The sequence below is a fragment of the Paramacrobiotus metropolitanus genome, unplaced genomic scaffold (genome assembly GCF_019649055.1).
Source record: "Paramacrobiotus metropolitanus isolate TYO unplaced genomic scaffold, Prichtersi_v1.0 Parri_scaffold0000002, whole genome shotgun sequence".
NCBI lineage: Eukaryota > Metazoa > Tardigrada > Eutardigrada > Parachela > Macrobiotidae > Paramacrobiotus > Paramacrobiotus metropolitanus.
In genome coordinates this window covers 3,621,762-3,635,619 of record NW_026570222.1, presented here as the reverse complement: position 1 = coordinate 3,635,619, position 13,858 = coordinate 3,621,762, and the positions used below count along the sequence as shown (strand labels likewise).

General features: G+C 41.4%; 4 protein-coding genes across 9 annotated transcripts; 2 read left to right on the top strand and 2 right to left on the bottom strand.

Annotated features, from left to right (window-relative positions):
• The first annotated feature begins 163 nt into the window (after positions 1–163).
• LOC129582774 (TLC domain-containing protein 2-like) lies at positions 164–5,745 on the top strand. 3 transcript variants are annotated; one of them, XM_055474394.1, is made up of 7 exons: positions 164–298; positions 3,326–3,598; positions 3,900–3,982; positions 4,281–4,363; positions 4,901–5,072; positions 5,138–5,317; positions 5,386–5,745. In XM_055474394.1, the coding sequence occupies exons 2-7, from the start codon at positions 3,393–3,395 to the stop codon at positions 5,424–5,426; spliced, it is 765 nt and encodes a 254-aa protein (XP_055330369.1). In that variant the 5' UTR covers positions 164–298; positions 3,326–3,392; the 3' UTR covers positions 5,427–5,745. The 3 variants fall into 3 exon arrangements, with proteins under 3 accessions (XP_055330369.1, XP_055330376.1, XP_055330360.1); XM_055474385.1 differs by lacking the exon at positions 164–298 and adding an exon at positions 2,847–3,152; XM_055474401.1 differs by lacking the exons at positions 164–298; positions 5,138–5,317; positions 5,386–5,745 and adding exons at positions 2,842–3,152; positions 4,803–4,819 and having other exon boundaries at positions 4,901–5,040.
• On the bottom strand, positions 706–3,010 carry LOC129582762 (DNA damage-regulated autophagy modulator protein 2-like). The gene is made up of 3 exons (XM_055474375.1): positions 1,835–3,010; positions 1,513–1,761; positions 706–1,033 (listed from the first exon to the last, which is right to left on the bottom strand). The coding sequence occupies exons 1-3, from the start codon at positions 2,204–2,206 to the stop codon at positions 821–823; spliced, it is 834 nt and encodes a 277-aa protein (XP_055330350.1). The 5' UTR covers positions 2,207–3,010; the 3' UTR covers positions 706–820.
• Positions 5,746–6,409: 664 nt separating the features above from the next.
• On the top strand, positions 6,410–12,959 carry LOC129582896 (copper-transporting ATPase 2-like). 4 transcript variants are annotated; one of them, XM_055474527.1, is made up of 17 exons: positions 6,410–6,540; positions 6,686–6,878; positions 7,251–7,513; positions 7,776–7,937; positions 8,018–8,098; positions 8,185–8,346; positions 8,599–8,838; positions 8,905–9,135; positions 9,272–9,521; positions 9,703–10,064; positions 10,393–10,602; positions 10,666–10,848; positions 10,913–11,294; positions 11,558–11,700; positions 11,789–11,998; positions 12,064–12,181; positions 12,322–12,959. In XM_055474527.1, exons 3-17 carry the CDS (start codon positions 7,460–7,462, stop codon positions 12,681–12,683), a joined length of 3,150 nt encoding a protein of 1,049 aa, XP_055330502.1. In that variant the 5' UTR covers positions 6,410–6,540; positions 6,686–6,878; positions 7,251–7,459; the 3' UTR covers positions 12,684–12,959. The 4 variants fall into 4 exon arrangements, with proteins under 4 accessions (XP_055330502.1, XP_055330510.1, XP_055330516.1 ...); XM_055474535.1 differs by having other exon boundaries at positions 6,430–6,451; XM_055474541.1 differs by lacking the exon at positions 6,410–6,540 and having other exon boundaries at positions 6,569–6,870.
• Positions 12,939–13,786, bottom strand: LOC129582925 (small nuclear ribonucleoprotein F-like). Its single transcript, XM_055474559.1, has one exon. It carries the CDS (start codon positions 13,476–13,478, stop codon positions 13,212–13,214), a length of 267 nt encoding a protein of 88 aa, XP_055330534.1. The 5' UTR covers positions 13,479–13,786; the 3' UTR covers positions 12,939–13,211.
• Between the last annotated feature and the right edge of the window lie 72 nt (positions 13,787–13,858).

The window sequence follows — 13,858 nt, the reverse complement described above, 5'->3', positions numbered from 1 at the left end:
CGTATGTATGTAGCACGCAGACGAGATACGACACGTAGCGTATGCTTAATATGGAAGTAACTGCCGCATTGGCGGCAACGTACACTTCTTCAATTTACACTTTTTCAATTTTAGTTTTTTTCCTTTTCTTCGACTTGGGATTGTTTTGCTACGTGCTAACTCCTTTGATTAACTAATTTTTTTCATGTTTCAATGATTTTGAATTATTGATGGTACTATACTCCCTCCATTAACATTTTACCGCGCTTTTATTACTCCAGTTATTTCTTTACTGGATTTGCTTTGCAGTTCAGCGATGGTGAGTTTTGTGGGCTTGTGGTTTATTAACTTATGATTTTGGAAACTCGTATTTTCGGATTAGGATTTTTTATATATAGTTGTGTATTATCTCAGATGCACTTGTACTGTACCTGTAGATATGAAGATACTGCATATGAACTGATGAATGGATACTGTATAGATAGTCTTCACTCTGCACGACCTTATCTGTTATCATGAGAAATTTGCATGCACAATGCACAATGTAGATGTACAGTTCATTTACAAACAAGCTTGCATTAGCACTTCAGCAGACCACGGTCAATTCTGAACATACCAGCAGTGCTATAAAATTTTCAAGCGTTTTTTTGCTGCACCATCAAAAGATTTCAAAACCAATTATTACAAAAGTTTAAAACTAAGAATAGCCAGCCAACTGTATAACGATAACAATCAACTACAATTTATACTGACCCTCTAATATTGCACGAGAATAACAAAATCGACGAGTGTGTAAAAATCACAAAGCTAATCAATTTGCAGTATAGCTCGAGATAACAACCTACACGGCAGCAAAACTGGGATACACTGGTTCCGTATCTGAGCTTTCACAAATACTGTCGGATGGTGTGGCTTCAGCCAGGACTAGTTTGGGGAAAATAAGTTTGAAGCGCTTAAATTCTTTTGTGTACGACGAAAAAAACAGCACTTCCATCGTAGCAACTACCCATTCCGACACCGAACTGGCAGTGTGCCATTCCCATCCGCCATCCTCCTGCAACACAAAACAAAGCGAATTACAGATAAATTTATGTAACTATCCAGTTATCATGAAAGCAGAAAAATATATTAGCAATCCCAGTTGTTCAGAACCGCAGATAAACTTGGACAGCGAAATACAGGCCACACACCTAAAAGCAATTCAGAGAAACAAAATTCGAAAGGAACCAAGTCATTTTATTCTTTCTGTGTCCGTTAATTCTGCGTACTCGTACTCTACACCTCACGTTTCATGTGAAAACAATCTTTCGTGAAGCAAAGTAAGCACTTTCTTTTCCACCAAACAGTAGGTTCATACGTGATACGCTTAACAATTAATAATACAGTAATGCAAAATAATTACGACTTCACCGTAAATTAACTCCACAAAATGCCGTGAAAATATTGCTAGTTCCCTACCATTGCCAACTTTGTTAAGCCAGCTTAAAAATCAAGCATTATCAAATCTATCAGAGCGCTTCAATTTTTACGTACCGGTAGCCAGTAAACCGGTTGTCGATTGTCCAAAGGCTTGTAATAATGGAAAGCGACAGCAATGGTAACCATCATGTTGACAAACGCCAACAATCCAACAACTGCACAAATCAACCGGAAATGGCACATCCACTTGGACTCTCGTCCAGGGTGAATTTTGTAGGTAATGTAGGTTTCCACCCACATGTAGATGGCTCCCAGGCCGAAAACCATATTAGCACCGACGATGTGCAGTTCAATTTGATTAACCTGTTGATATCCACAAGAAAATAGTTAACAAACTCAAACACAATCCCAGAAATACCTTCTTACGGAATCTTACCTCCTGAAAATTGGCAACAAGACTAACTCCGAATGAACTGATCAAGCCCAGTGTTACGGACAGTCTGCTTAAACATCCGAAACGAGGAAAATTATCGACATGCACGAAATCGCGAAGTTCAATGTAACGTAAATAAACCGTCAACGCAACCAGCACAGCGCCAATGTTTAACAGCTGACCAAAAAAGCAGGATTCCGGGGCGAATGTTCCTGTGTCGCTAATGTACGGGAAGATAGGGGGAACATGATCATTCAGCACTGCCCACACATAAGAGATCAATATGGCGACGGCAAAAACGACTCCAGCAGCCAAAGGGATATGGTGAATAAAAAGAGATACTCGAACAGGAAACGTCAGTCGAAACCTCGGCATTTTGAAAATAAAAAAAATTAAAAGTCACCGACAACTTCCAACAGTGTTAAATCTAATTAAACATTACAGTGATTACAGCGTACACTGTCAGGCATGCTGTGAAAAAGTGAAGCAAGGACAAGGTTGGTAACACAATGCTAACCCGTTACTGTAAATAAAACTAACAATAAGAAAAAAGCACTCCTAAAGAAAGCATAAAGTCGATGTGTCTAGACTCTAAACTAACTCTAATTCAGACCTCAGGTGACACAGTCCTACGAACTAAAGGATACTCTACGCGAGTAAGTACAAAATTGTGATACTAAATTTACTATCATTATAGTACAGACTATACTGTAATTATAATAATGGTATTGTACAACTACCGTATAGCACGTTATTTTCCGTCACTTTTGTTTGCTTCGATGGTTTAGCCGAAAATAACTTCAGAACCAATTAACATAAAATAAGTTACTGTATTATGTCATTAATATACTTGTACTTCCCCTCTCATCACATTTCCGACAAAAATCCAGATCGGATTCGACTCTCGACTCCTAGTGGTCGGTGTGAAAGTGTGTACTATAACCAGGCGTGGCTGTTGGCGAGAAGTGAATGAATGGGCCGAATATGGGTCTTTGATTTCCCTCGATGGATTCATATGCAACAGTCCATTCAAAAACACAGTCGAAGCGCCGATTGAGTCCAAACTGTTGCATGCCGCGTTGCAAATAAACTTTTCTGAAATCGTTACGTACGACTTATTAGACAGAATCTTTACAACAGATGTTAATATTTATTATTACTGCATTATGCGAGTCGGGACTATAGGATGTCGATACATATAGCCTGATACAGGCACATTTTGATTTATGAAACGGCTGCGATTTGCTGCACTCATTTGCAATAAAAGTTTCAATTGTTTCGATGTGTTGTTATGCCGCTGGCACTGTTATTCCAATTAGCAGTAAGCAGTAAACACCAGTCTCATGTTTGAATAGCAGCTGTGTACAGAATTTTTCTCATAATATTTCCGCTTTTCTAAACCGTGCTGGTTTTAAAACCACTTTATGCTCATTGGTCATTAATTATCGCTCATATTGTTATACAGCCACTGCTAGTGTTGTACTATTCTTGTAGACCGGGCGGACTATTAGCCATAATTTCTGCCGAATACTGGAGTCGCAGGAGTTGGCAGCCATTGGCCATGGCTCTGTCGATAAAGGATGGATCGTCATGTAATGCTTTTTTCTGGATTCTGAATGGATTTCTGGGATTCGCTTTGGTAAATAATATCGTTAAGCGCATTCAGCCGGAAAGTGTCCGAGCCTCGGAAAAGACCTCATGGCGATGGTGCAACACGGCAACATCGCTGGTACATGGAACGGTTTCCGGGATTTGGTGTTTGACGTGGTACGCAGTTTCATGTTGACTGTTGTGTACATGACAAAATGTACAGTATATGTATGCAGCACGGCAGCATCCTTGGCTTTTTTTTGTATTATTCACTTTCAGTGCATTCTCATTAATTTTTAGGTGTGAATTTAGCCTAACTTTTAATCGCTAAGTAGCGTTACCGAATTTTCAGTGAAAATTACCTCGCATGATAAGTAATGTCACATGCGTTAATTTAACGTTTAACATCTTGCGCAATCGGCGGCTCGAGTAAATAATTTGTAAACGTTTGCTTCTGTATTGTTTGCCGTATTTTCAGTGCATGGCTGACACCGGAAATAATAGCCGATCTGGTTCAACCGTACTCAAGTTTTTCGCAGGCAGCAGTTGCGGTCTCCGTTGGTAAGTCGCTTTTTCAAGTACTGCCGGTGCACCTGTTGCTCAATTTACAAATTGAGCTCAGCTTACACAGTTAACAGTAGATTTCAGTGTTGACTTTAGGAGTGGTTGCACATATGATACATCATCAAATATCTATCCGTGCGTACAAGAAAACGGACTGCAGTAGTTTATGATTAAAATTCAAATTAACCAACATTACGAATTTTAGCACGGTATTAAAATGCAGCTTAATGTCGTCAAACTTGTTTGGTTGTAGTCATGTAGATGCAGAATAATCCTCATTGTCGACTGTTTTCAGGGTATTTTGTGTACGATTTCGTCGATATAGCCACACATAAGCCAAACCGGAAATCACTGGAAATGATGTTGCACCACGTTGTGGTATGTTCAATGTTGTGGATTCAGCAACTGGCTGAGAAAAAAATTTGACGTTAACACCTTTTTTAATTTTTTATACACTGTCATTGTTTAGAAAGAAGAAGAAAATTAGTTGTATTTAAGGTAATAAGTATTTCAACGATTGGTATTCCAGTCAGTGTTATAGTAAACTGTTACATCGTTATTTTTTAACACGCTGAAAATTTTTCGCTTTAAATTTTCTCCCAACAGTTCAACCGCATAACCTTATAACTTTTCTGTTCATTGTAAAGGAAGAACTGTGTAATTATTTGTTCACTTCACTGCTCATAAAACGCATTATTCTGCGCAGTCGTGATAGTATTTTAAAACTGAAGTTGAACTGGGGACGGTGAAATTGCGGTGTGCCTATCTTGTAATTTTCTTCTTCGTCTTGCGGTACAAGTGCTGTTTTGTGCTTCAGACGCTCCTGGATAAGAGGTAAACGAAATAATGGATACAGAAATCACACCAAAGAACTGATCTTTTAACTTATTATTTAAGCGGTGTTGTATTGCTCAGGTGACCACTTGCTTGGGAATAGCCGCTATCCAGCACCACTACATAGGATTTGCCATCATCTCTTTAATGGTGGAAGTGAACAGCATGTTTCTTCATTGGAGGCAGTTGTTCCTTCTCACGGGAGTGCCGAAAATGTCCACCCAGTATTCGGTTGTAAAATATTTGAACATTGGTAATGAAAACTGTGTAGTCACACTTCAGTAGAGGTGATTTTCTTTATTTGTTTCTGGCATGTAGGCAGTTTCATCATGTTCCGGATATCGACGTTCGTCTACATGCTGCTCTGGCATTACATTAATTTCCATAAAGTGACCAGTCTCTTCTGCTCTACGGTGGCGTGTACTGGAATTGTTCTGGTTTTTATCATGAATTTTGTGCTATTATACCGGATCATCCAGGCGGATATCTTTTACCGTCGTAAGTGTTTTTGAGTCGTTGACAAAGTATCAAGCCGGGAAAACCGAACCTGTGACGTTTTTTTCCAGCTGTTCAACCTGCACCGATTTGTGTAGCCGGAACGCAATAACAGATGCCATCGGTACGTTAAGAACTTCTGACCGAATGACGTGTTCCTTGCATATTCAGATCGACCAAATTTTGCCAGACAATGGACAAGTCAATGGACAAACCCGTCGTTTACTGTTGGTGTTTACAATTTTACAGCATGAAGAGCATTTAGTTTGACGGTGGTTTGTGCTTGTCGGTATTATTGTTGTATAAGATTTTCTAGTTTTTATCTGTACAGGATTCTGGAAGTGAAAGTATTATTCTCTACGCATCTTATTTTTGTAAACAGATAAGCGCTTTGAGCAGATTCAAGTGCAAATGAATATAATAAAAGTGTATTAATAATATAAAAGTATATGAATGTGACTGTTACATGTCTGTAGGGTAGATATTCTTGGGATCATATCTGTATGATCCCAAGATTGACTGATCAATCACCTCACCAACTAATAATAAATCCTAAATGAATATTTTTAAGAGTAAAATAACAAGCTGCGGTATAGTAAAAGTAAATATAGATAGAATACAAATCTATGTCAGCAGTCATCCCATTTTAAATCCTGTACTAATTTTAAGGACGTAAAATGTGGCTCGTATAAATTTGTACTCGCGCACACTTCTAAAGAATTTCACTAAATGCCATTAACGCAAATTTGTCACGTAAAGCTCATTAGTAATCAATCAAGTTCTATGCTTTTTTAGCCGGTTTAATATGTTTGTAATGTACATTTTACCATAATGTACATAATGTACATTTTTTTGTATCGTGCACATAAGGGCATACCGTCTTATAAATATCAATATTTCGCAACAATTTTTGGTTAAAAGCCTTCCGGACTCGTAGTACAAACAGTTGTATTCTATCATCGCGTTTGCTTGCTTCAGACAGATTCACATCGTGTTTGAATCGCGTCAGCAGCTGATAAACAGCATAGCGCAACTTCTGTGTCAGCTAACTGCAGTTTCCACTTTCCAGCTGTTAGCAGTAAGCAGCGGCGTAACAAGCGCAAAGGTTTGGGGTGGGCCACAAGTACTGGCTTTGGGGTAGGCCGTTCCCATAGACTCTATGCTATAACTTTTCGTTTGGGGTGGGCCGTGGCCCCCAAATTATTAGGCTCGTTACGCCACTGGCAGTAAGTAATAGGTACTGCTGTATTAGTGATTCTCATAATTAGGTCAATACACGTTCCAATTTTTTAGAAATTGTGCGTTATTTTCATTTTTCGATCTGGAGTATTATCGATTGCTGTATTTACTGTTGGCTTTAATAATTTTTAGAAGAGTTGTAAGGACGTCCGTACAATGAGATAGATGCTTTGCTGCTGGAGAGCCACTTGCCAAAGGAGACTTTGAACGAACAAGATAACCAGATTCAGAATCTTCGGCTAGTTCCCATTGGATTTGATTTTCGTGTCTTATCTCGCAGTATCTGCACAGTACGCAGAGGACAATTTCGGGTGCTGGTAGCCTGGTAAGCTAATGTTTGTGGAGTTGTGTGCGGGCTTGACTGATTGACAGAATTTGAGGCATCCATTGCTGTTACCTTTAAGATTTTGGTAACACTGACTTACCATTTTTTGTCTACTGTTCAAATATAATACATTCATGAAAATAAATTTCCGAAATCAGGGTTCTGGGTTACTTGGTTTTCCGATTTTATTCTTGGATTCCTTCCGTTTTTTGCCTTAAAGGTTTTTGAAAGTACGGTATTGAAGCAGTTGATCTTATACGGCGTGACCATATGTTTACTTTGGTTGGTAAAGTTAAAAGCAGAAAAGGAAAATTCGCTCTCGCATTGGTGAGCTGGTGGTATGCTAATAGAAAACCGGTTTGCTTTTTACAGGAACAGCACTTTATATGGCGCAGCTTGGCGCTGCAAATATCTTCAAATAATGTAGTTCAGTGGAATCCGCATGTGTTGAGTCTCCTTGTGTGAGGCGGTTTATCGGATGAATTTCCACCATTTTCGCAAAGGAATATCTTTTGCGATAACGTTGAATTCTGCCATCATCGACTGGCAGCCCGTCTGCTGCCTGGCTTCGCTTCGGAAAAATGAATTTCGAATTGGTCGATCTCAACCAGCCCTCAGCGGAAGTGGACATTTCCGTGAGTTGCAGTGCATTTGTAGAGAAGTTATTGATTATTACTTGGAACATTTTTGCGAAATACCTCAGTTAACGTAATACATTCATCGAAAATTTAAACAGGTATGATATCAGAGTTTACTTACCAAGTTACCATTAGTTACTTGTTAGGTGAAATTAAAATGCCTAATTATGGGCTTTTGCAGCGAAGAATGTCGGTGTTATTCTTGTAATGCATCTGAAATAATTTATCAAACAATAAAAAGTGCTTGCTGTTCATTCAGATTACGGGAATGACATGCGCTTCCTGTGTGAACTCCATCGAGAGTGGAATGCGCAAGGTGGAAGGCATCAAATCCGCTTCCGTCGCTCTGACCACGGGCAAAGGCCGATTTCAGTACAATCCGAAACTGATAACGCCCGAACGCATAGCGGAAGAAATATCGGTATGCTGCTTGCGTTATTTGACATGCATGTTGTGCTTTTGTCACTCTTTGATAACGATGCATTGTTGCGTTTTTGTCAGGACATGGGATTCGATGCCACTGTGATAGGAGAACATAAAACTTACGACATCGACCGCACCGAGGAAACCGTTGATCTTATAGTAATCGCGTTCTTTTCGGTGCCATGATTGTTGTCTCTATAAACAAAAATTGTACTTACTTGATGACGAAAAATTGTGCTCTGTAGATTTCTGGAATGACATGTTCGTCATGTGTCCACACGATAGAATCGGGACTGGCGGACCTGCCGGGCGTTTTATCAGCGTCTGTAGCGCTGTCCCTCAGTAAGGGTCATTTCCGGTTTGACCCGACGAAAACCAACGCTCGAAAGATTATGGAAGCCATAGATGTACGTTGGTTTTACCGTAAAATGCTGATTTATCGTACCCTTTCTTGTTATTTTTGGTTGTTGCCGTAGCCCAGAAGTGCGTACCTTGCTGCCTTCTGTTCGCTTGGCATTATGTTTTGCTCCGTTTGCGAAGTTGATATATTTTTATCGATTTTTGTGATATATATGAGGTCATGTAAGTGCGTGTAAGCCATATTATATGTACTACGTATGGCGCAAAGATATTATTTCGTTTTGGATTGTGAATTGTAGGATATGGGTTTTTCCGCTTCGTTGCCGTCCAAAAAGGTGTTTGATCCTCAAAAAGAACACCGAGAAAGTATTCGCAAATGGTTCCACTCCTTTTTGTGGTCATTAATATTCGGTCTCCCCTGCATGATTATCATGCTGATTTTCATGACGCGCCATTCACAAGGATTCCACAGCGAGGATCTGGTGCCTGGTCTTTCGTTGGAAAACCTTCTGCTTTTCTTAACCAGCACACCCGTTTTGGTAAAAGTTACCTGTTGCCTGCTGCTTTGCTTGAAGTAATGATGGAGGGCGCTGTTGTTGTTTCAGATATTCGGTGGACGATTATTTTTTGTCCAGGCCTTTAAAGCAATTAAACATCAATCGGCCAACATGGATGTACTGATCATGCTTGCCACAACCATATCATATGTTTACTCCTTGGTTATGGTTATCGTAGCAATGGCGCTGCGATTGCAAAGCCCGATGGTCTTTTTCGATACGCCTCCGATGCTGCTGATGTTCATTTCTCTTGGGCGCTGGCTGGAGCATAAAGCTAAGGTTTGTGGTTGCATTTGTTTATTCTCTGATGTAGCTTTATTAAACGTTGTATTTTGTTGAAAACTCACCGGAGATTGAGAAAAACTGTACTGTACCAATAATGCACAAAATTCTTTAAATGCGGTTTTGTTTACAGAGTAAAACGTCGGAAGCTCTTGCCCGACTTCGCTCACTTCAGGCTACGGAAGCAATACTATGCGAAATAGATGGACAGAATAATATCTTATCCGAAAGATCCATAGATATCGAATTGGTGCAGCGAGGAGATGTATTGAAGGTTGTTCCTGCAACCAAAATCCCGGTTGATGGTGTTGTGATCGATGGCAGCAGCAGTGTTGACGAATCATTAATTACCGGCGAAGCCATGCCGGCGCCGAAGCGCCCAGGTCAGTGCAGGCCGAATTCCATGTGGAGAACATAATTCTGTTTTGTGTTTCTTCAAATACAGAATGAAGATGAAGTTTTTCAAAATTGTAGTTTGTATGCTTTCTGCCGTTTTATTTTGTTATTGTTTTGTGTGTGCACATTATTTGGTGGAAGGTCTCATAATTTTGCTCTGTGTGGTAGATGATGTGGTAATCGGTGGGTCCGTCAATCAGAACGGTGTTCTGATTATTCGAGCCACACATGTTGGATCGGATACCGCCTTGGCTCAGATCGCGCGATTAGTGGAAGAAGCTCAAACAAACAAAGCGCCAATTCAGAAATATGCCGATAAAATTGCCGGCTACTTTGTGCCGATGATCATCAGTGTGTCCATGATCACTGTCGTGGCTTGGATCATTGTTGGCTATGTGGATCCCGAGGCCATTCCAGACTCCATGGCTGGTGATAGGCACACTTTCGTTACTGGAGGCAACGGGAATGACCATAGTACCACGCAGCACCACATGTCGTCAGCAACTTCGAGCGCCATGACAAATAGCACGGTATTTATCAAAAAATGCTGATCAGAGGATAGTCGGAATTCAAAATATTTCTGGCCGTAAAGCGAATTAAATCAATGTCATCTGAAATTATTATTATAATTATCTTCAGATATCTGTACAGTACCTGCGCTCTGCATACGGTTGTTATTCGTATTTTCAAGAAACCCCGATTTTTCTGTAGTGGCATTGTTGGCGTTATAACGTTTTCACGATAGTTATGTTCTTATGCTGTCGGTATGTTCACAACTTCACACTACCAACCTCGTAATGTTTCGTTGATTGGTAAAAAAAACCGAATTGATTTCACGGTGTTTTTGTTTGTTTGCAGCCGGGTATCCACCATGTGGACACCTCGTACCACCCCACTGACGAGCAGATTTTCGAGTTTGCCTTCCGCTGCGCCCTTAGCGTTCTTGCCATTGCTTGTCCATGTGCATTAGGTCTTGCCACTCCGACGGCTGTGATGGTTGGTACGGGAGTTGGGGCTTTGAACGGCATTTTAATCAAAGGCGGCGAGCCACTGGAAACCGTACACAAGGTCAGGTGCTTCGGACTGGTATTACGAGTCAGCGCATAGTTAGTCATGCTAATTGTTTTGCAGATAAAGTGTATTGTGTTCGATAAAACCGGTACTTTAACATACGGAATGCCACAGCTGACCAAATTATGTCTTTTTGTTGACCATGCTGTTTGCTCCATTGGAAAATTCCTTGCCATCGTCGGAACGGCGGAAGTCAACAGTGAGCATCCTATAGCCGTTGCTATTACCAAATTCGTGAAGGAGGTAAGGAATGTTGATCAGTAGTTTGGTACTGGACTGTTTTTGCTTCACTGCTTCTTCCGTTTAGATTCTCCAGGTGGAGAGTTTTGCTAAGTGCAGCGATTTCTACGCCGCCCCGGGGTATGGCCTGAGTTGTAGAGTGGGCAATTTCGAATCATTGGTATCGTTATACGAGCAAAAGGATCGGTTAGAAATTTCCATGCATTCGAAAGATGTGAAGTTGTCCGGAGTGACCGTGGAGTCACTGCCTCTACTGAGTAGTCGTAACGCTACGCCGCAGACGGAGAACCGAACCTCGCTTGTACAGCAGAATGGCGCCACGCACCAAATACTCATCGGAACCCGTGAGTGGATGCGACAGAATGATGTCGCCGTATCGGATGAAGTCGATGAGATGATGGTTCGACAAGAAAGCCGTGGTGAAACCGCTGTCCTGGTGGCCATTGACGGTAATTATATTGTCTTTCCGTGCAATTCGTATAAGTATTCAGATAGTACGGGTAGCTTGTGACATTCTTAACTCGTATATTTTTCAGAATAGCGATTGTTAGCCGAACCCTTTATTGTGTTTGTCATAGATTTTCGCGCTTGTTCCTAGTGTTTTTTTGTCGGAATTCAGACTAACTTCGCAGTTTCGCACTGGCTTCGCACACATCTGAAATGTATATCAGAGCAGTTAAGTATATTTAAATATTAATTATTATGTGTTCAGGATTGTTAATCGGCATGATGGCGGTGGCCGACAAAGTAAAGCCCGAAGCTCGTCTGGCGGTATACACTTTGCAGAAGATGGGTCTGGATGTGGTTTTATTGACCGGCGACAACAAACGGACCGCGAGAGCTATCGCTGCTGAGGTACACTGTTATAACTAGCTTACCTATTTTGCAAGAATTCTGATTTGGCAAGTTCTGATTTGACGAGCACGTTTTCTGTGCTTTACAGGTAGGGATTCGCCGGCGAAAAGTATACGCCGAAGTTCTTCCTTCACAAAAGGCGGAGAAGGTGCGTCAGCTGCAGCAGAATGGAGTGCGGGTAGCGATGGTGGGTGATGGGATTAATGATTCGCCGGCGCTGGCGCAGGCGGATGTGGGAATAGCCATTGGGTCGGGAACTGATGTGGCCGTGGAGGCAGCGCAGATAGTCCTGATACGAGTAAGAAAGATACAATTTTGCTATTCCGTTGAGAACAAGGTGACAGTTACCGGTTTCTGTTGCAGAATGATCTCATTGATGTTGTAGCAGCTGTTCTCTTATCCCGAAAAACGGTGAAACGCATACGGATTAATTTTATTTTCGCTATTGTGTACAATATTATCGGCATTCCAATCGCTGCAGGTTAGTGTCTTTGGAGAAATTTCTGAATTTTTGATCGTTTTTTGGCAGCATTGCGCCGTATAGCTTTTTTCCGTTCGCTTGATAGCGTAGACTGGATACGCAGATTTATTAATGGTTTTTCATTTCTCCGCTGTGCACAGGGGCGCTTCGGCCACTGCGGATTGTGATCGATCCGTGGATGGGCGCGGCGGCCATGGCGTTGTCCTCCGTGTCCGTCGTAACGTCCTCGCTTTTATTGAAAAACTTCCGTAAGCCCACGAGGGAACAACTGGAAACCCCTGAATTCCTCAACGGCGTTAGTCCCAGTAATCAAATTGAGTTTTATCCTGATCGCGCGTCCGATACGCCGACGGGCAGCGCCAGCGGCAGCGACGTGGAGACCGACTCCATTGTTTTTGACATGAATGACTCGTTGACGCGACGGTTGAAGAAGGTGATGCACGGTGGCAAGAATATCAGAAGGAACAGCGATCAAGGCTATCGTTCTGTCTCGATGGCGTGATAACCTCGACATGCGTGGAAGGCGTTCTAAAGTGTCTGGAAAATGTATTTATTCGTTGATTCTAGTTGATTTTTCTGTGAGACACGGTTTTAATGGAAACTAGTCCACTGATTTCTGCGTTAAGTTGCATTTTTACTTTTTATTACTGATGATGTGCAGTGTGCTCTCGCTGCACATGGCAAATTATATGGTGATAACTGTAAATGTCCAGAAACAGCTGTGAATATGAAAACATAAATCGATTTAGTTTAGCGATTTCTTCGAGTGCATTTAATGAAAAACTGAGAGCAGTGAGAGGCAAACGACAAAAGCTCAAATTAAAAGCAACATGGAAAACTGGGAATTCTTTAATTTCCCCTCAATATTTAAAAAATTAAGTGCAATGAACAAACTTAATGAAATATCAACAACAACGAAAAATCATTAGGAAATGACGGGGGAAGAGACCGAGGCCAGAACGCGAAGCGCTCAACATAAAAAATTATCCCGCATTGGTTGGTGCGGAAGCTGAATGGCGAGCAAAGGGAGTTACTCCTTCATTTCGCCGTCTTCCTCTTCTTCGTCCACTCCACGAAGGTAAAGCACATTGTTGCAGCGAATCAGCACCTCGCCCAGGTTTCCCGTTAGGGCGCCTTCCACGTACTCTTCGGTATTGGCCAACTGGAGATTCATATAGCCGTCCACGGACACCAAGAACCCCCGATATTCCAGGCCCCATTTCAGCTTCACAATCACTGATTTGCCAGTGAGGGCGTTCAAAAAAGGCTTGGGATTCAAGGGAGTACCAGAAGACATTCTACAATACCGTCAACCGGTAACAATCTGTATCCAAATTCCGTTGATAACGGATCAAACCAAGTCGGTTCTTGAGATGTGAAGAGAATTCAATCGACTGATTGCTGTGCAAACTGCAGTGGATTCGCGAAGCTACGGTGGTGCAGAGCAAACTAGGCTACTAGCAGACCTATAACTGTGAAAAGAAGGGACATCAACAAAACCAAACCGTCAAAAAAAGCTCTGAACCACTTTGTTGATAAGCGAAATGCAAGTACTTAATACGCTGGTGTGACCGTAAATTTTGTAATGTTAAATTTTGTAATGGTACCGTAAATTTTTCAAATCAGTTGAAGTCCGAGCGTCGTTGAGAAAACGCGTGTACCAAGCGAGCCGCCATT

Bases quoted from the DNA above. Each gene is read 5' to 3' on its own strand.
- LOC129582762 (XM_055474375.1), bottom strand. From the start codon at position 2,206: ATGCCGAGGTTTCGACTGACGTTTCCTGTTCGAGTATCTCTTTTTATT. The intron at 1,762-1,834 runs GTAAGATTCCGT...GGATATCAACAG, and splicing joins TTGTTGCCAATTTTCAGGAG to GTTAATCAAATTGAACTGCA. The intron at 1,034-1,512 runs GTACGTAAAAAT...TTTGTGTTGCAG, and splicing joins AACCGGTTTACTGGCTACCG to GAGGATGGCGGATGGGAATG.
- LOC129582774 (XM_055474394.1), top strand. From the start codon at position 3,393: ATGGCTCTGTCGATAAAGGATGGATCGTCATGTAATGCTTTTTTCTGG. The intron at 3,599-3,899 runs GTACGCAGTTTC...CCGTATTTTCAG, and splicing joins GGGATTTGGTGTTTGACGTG to TGCATGGCTGACACCGGAAA. The intron at 3,983-4,280 runs GTAAGTCGCTTT...GACTGTTTTCAG, and splicing joins AGCAGTTGCGGTCTCCGTTG to GGTATTTTGTGTACGATTTC.
- LOC129582896 (XM_055474527.1), top strand. From the start codon at position 7,460: ATGAATTTCGAATTGGTCGATCTCAACCAGCCCTCAGCGGAAGTGGAC. The intron at 10,065-10,392 runs GTATTTATCAAA...GTTTGTTTGCAG, and splicing joins GCGCCATGACAAATAGCACG to CCGGGTATCCACCATGTGGA. The intron at 11,295-11,557 runs GTAATTATATTG...TTATGTGTTCAG, and splicing joins TGTCCTGGTGGCCATTGACG to GATTGTTAATCGGCATGATG.
- LOC129582925 (XM_055474559.1), bottom strand. From the start codon at position 13,478: ATGTCTTCTGGTACTCCCTTGAATCCCAAGCCTTTTTTGAACGCCCTC.